At 47.0% G+C, this 3,148-nt stretch overlaps 1 protein-coding gene across 1 annotated transcript; it reads right to left on the bottom strand.

Annotated features, from left to right (window-relative positions):
• Positions 1–855: 855 nt before the first annotated feature.
• On the bottom strand, positions 856–2,485 carry LOC115727767 (two-component response regulator ARR6-like). The gene is made up of 5 exons (XM_030658043.2): positions 2,015–2,485; positions 1,846–1,922; positions 1,656–1,733; positions 1,446–1,516; positions 856–1,321 (listed from the first exon to the last, which is right to left on the bottom strand). The coding sequence occupies exons 1-5, from the start codon at positions 2,178–2,180 to the stop codon at positions 958–960; spliced, it is 756 nt and encodes a 251-aa protein (XP_030513903.1). The 5' UTR covers positions 2,181–2,485; the 3' UTR covers positions 856–957.
• Between the last annotated feature and the right edge of the window lie 663 nt (positions 2,486–3,148).

Genomic DNA, 3,148 nt, shown 5'->3' with positions numbered 1-3,148 from the left:
TATATTTGTAGGGTCCAAAGATCTTCCTTTTCTTCTTCTTTTTCATCCCCTCTTTCTGGGTTGCACTGTTAGTAGCTGTTTTGAAGCTGTTGCAGGCGTGAAGGGAAGTTATGGAGGGGCAAACTCCAATGGCAATTCTTATCCTTGCTCTTTTACCAAACACTTTAGGACCAGCTGCAGGAGTGGTTATGTTTTCTTGTTAATACGATGCATCACAGCAAAGGGGCAATCGGACCCAAAACACTGTCCCACCTTTGGATCAGAGCGCAACACATGACGCTTACGCAGAGATTTGATTTGTCCATCTCATGATCCCCATTCCCATCCCCAAATATTCTCTCCCACCAGACATATCATATCACATCAAATCAAATCATATCATATCCCTCCTCGTCCTGCTTCCCTCTGTAGTCTCCCTTCCATCTCCTCTCTGTCTGTCTCTCTGTAAATTTTCTTGTAAAGAGGAAGCCGTCCACGACCCATATAATCGTTTCAGGTTACGTATTGGATTGAAACTTTTTTCAATTTACTTAGAATCACTTATGGGGTTCTGTTAAAACCCGTTCATTCGATTTGCAAGAAGACCTGTTGTTGATTTAGAGGGCATGGATTCGACTGATTTTTGTTCAAGTAGAGATCTTGATCATCCCACCACCATTTGCGGATCTGTACATCATGCGTCATTCGCAAGAAGAGGAGAAAAGCGATCCATATCGATCCAGCCACTTCCAGTTTATAATTCCTAGAGTTGTCATATTACGAAGCGAAAAAAAAAATTATAGAAATTAGGGCAGTCGAAACCCAAGAAAAAGAAAAGAGATCGAGGAGGGGCAGCAGATGAGGATGCAACTGATATAACTGTAAAACTTGAGCTGCCAATTCCAGCCCGAACCCAAAAAAAGAAAAAAATTAAGAAAATTAACCACCAAAAAAAAAAAAAAACAATTTGGGACGATGCTAGTCACAGCCGCTAGTCATTTTGAGCCGTCTCGTGGGAGATTCCAGCGAGGTTGGCGAGCGAGGTCGGCGAGACGGCGGCGGAGAGGACGGCTCGGACGGCTCGGACGAAGAAACCGAGGGCGACGGCGAACGAGACGGCGGCGTAGGATGCGAGGATGAGGATGACGATGCGGAAGAAGAGACGGACCGCGAGGATGAGGACCCGTCGGAGCTCTCGTTCAGCTTCCTCTTGTGGGTCCCGCCTCCCCCGTCGCTCCTCACTCTATCTACGACGTCTCTCGTCATGAAATCCCTCAACCGCTTCACGTCCGACAGTTTCACGGGCTTCACGATGAAATCCTCCGCACCTTCCTCCATACACCTGCATTCATATGTTAAATCCCCAAAACAGAACAATTTTTTCTGACCGGAAATTCGAAATTTGGTGCGTGAAATCATCATAACGATTGAGAAAAGGAGAGAAATCGAACAAGAGAAAGATGTACCTGTCGATTCGTGCCAAGACGTTCTCGGACGACATGATCACCACCGGAATATCCCTCAGAGCAGAGGATTCCTGCTCGACAACACACGACTCCTCATTTAGCAAACAATTTTCCCGTAAAGGAGGCGATTTGCATGCATTCGAGGAATTTCCGAAGCTTTGATGCCCACTTTTTGAAGATATACTGACAAAAAAAAACAGTTTTAATTACCTTGATCTTCTTGAGGAGCTCGTAACCAGTCATTCCGGGCATACAATAATCTGTGATTATCAAGTCCACCTTCAACCCCTGTTTCGAAGCAGAGCATACAAAAATAATCATCACCTTCCGGTTCAGGATGCCTGTACTAAGCTTCATAGCTGGAATCATTAACGAGAAAACGAACGAAATCTGAGCTCACGCTAAAATCTCCAGCTGTTTTCTCCTCGTCCAGACCAAGAAACTGAAGAGCTCTGATCCCACTATCCACTGCTGTAACTGCGGATTCCATGAAAAACAGAACAAGCTTTTTCCTTAAAAGAGCTCAAGGAAACGGCACTATCTCTAGCAAATCCGTGCACGAGTGGTACCTTTACAGGAAGAGATTTTAAGCAAGCGCTCGATGACCTTCCGATCGACGAGGCTGTCGTCGACGGCGAGGACGTGGACATCCTCGGAGCCGCACGGCGACGGGTCGCTGCCGTCGAGCTGGTCCGACGACCTCCTCAGCCACGAGACCACGCCGTTCCTCGACATACTAGTTATCGAAGAAGCGCAGGGGTAGAAACGATCCCCAGCTGAAGCAAAAGCTCGGGCTCTTTCTTTCTTTCTTTCCTATTTAATTCCTTTCGGCTTCTCTCTCAGAACTCTCCTCTCTTCATGAAGCAGGGCAAAAACAGGGCGGTGCCGCCTGGTGGCCTTCGCTTTATATACCCCCGGTTAAGAGCGTAATTGTAAAATCACAGAGAGTCAATGTCGTCAATGGCCATGTCAGTGTCTCGCGCATTTTCTTTTCGGACGAGATCGCGAGAAAAGAAATCCCAAAATCCAAAATCTTCTGATTCTTTCACTTTCAGAGAAATCTCAAATCTGCCTCTTCTTTATTTATTCACTTTACTTGGACGTTAGCTTTAATTAAACAACAAAACACCCTATGGCGCTGGGATTCCGAAATCCAAACTTTTTCTTATCTTTCGCTTTTCTTTTCCGGTTTTGGTAGAGATCTCCAAAATCAAAGAAAGCCCGTGAGTTTCACACCCAATCGTTTTTGTCCCGTGGCGTTTCGACAAGACGCTGGGGTCAAATCTCGAGAAAGGGGAGGGGGGAGTCTGGTGAATCGGTCGGGTTATTAGGAAAAACAGAGTGAGGTTGACCGGAGGTCAAAGGGAAGGACCACCGCCGTCAAATCACGAACTCCCGGAAACGAGCAACCAGTTAGGTTCCCTAATCGGCGGCATTGAAGGATTCATTTTCGGAATTTACTGTTCTTCTCGCCCCAAATTGCAACGACCGTACTGTAATTTCACGCTGCTCGAGCTGTGTGAACGGATCAGGTTCTGGATGGTCTTTGGGACAGCGTGATGGGGAAGGGAGGGAGGGGACAGACAGGATCTTAACACGATCTCTGTGATTTTTCCATCTTCATCCTGTCAGTGCGTCTGCATTACACGTGTTGCCTTGGCCTCCGGGGCGAACCGGACCGGGCAACAGAGTGCCACAGGCTC

This window comes from Rhodamnia argentea, chromosome 6 (genome assembly GCF_020921035.1).
Source record: "Rhodamnia argentea isolate NSW1041297 chromosome 6, ASM2092103v1, whole genome shotgun sequence".
NCBI classification, from domain to species: domain Eukaryota; kingdom Viridiplantae; phylum Streptophyta; class Magnoliopsida; order Myrtales; family Myrtaceae; genus Rhodamnia; species Rhodamnia argentea.
Note: the sequence above shows the minus strand (reverse complement) of the source record. Positions and strands in the feature narration are given on the sequence as shown.

Excerpts from the sequence above, each read along its gene's own strand:
- LOC115727767 (XM_030658043.2), bottom strand. The coding sequence starts at position 2,180 with ATGTCGAGGAACGGCGTGGTCTCGTGGCTGAGGAGGTCGTCGGACCAG. Across the intron at positions 1,923-2,014 it reads TAAAATCTCTTCCTGTAAAG|TTACAGCAGTGGATAGTGGG; the intron begins GTACCACTCGTG and ends TGGAATCCGCAG. Across the intron at positions 1,517-1,655 it reads AGCTCCTCAAGAAGATCAAG|GAATCCTCTGCTCTGAGGGA; the intron begins GTAATTAAAACT and ends GTTGTCGAGCAG.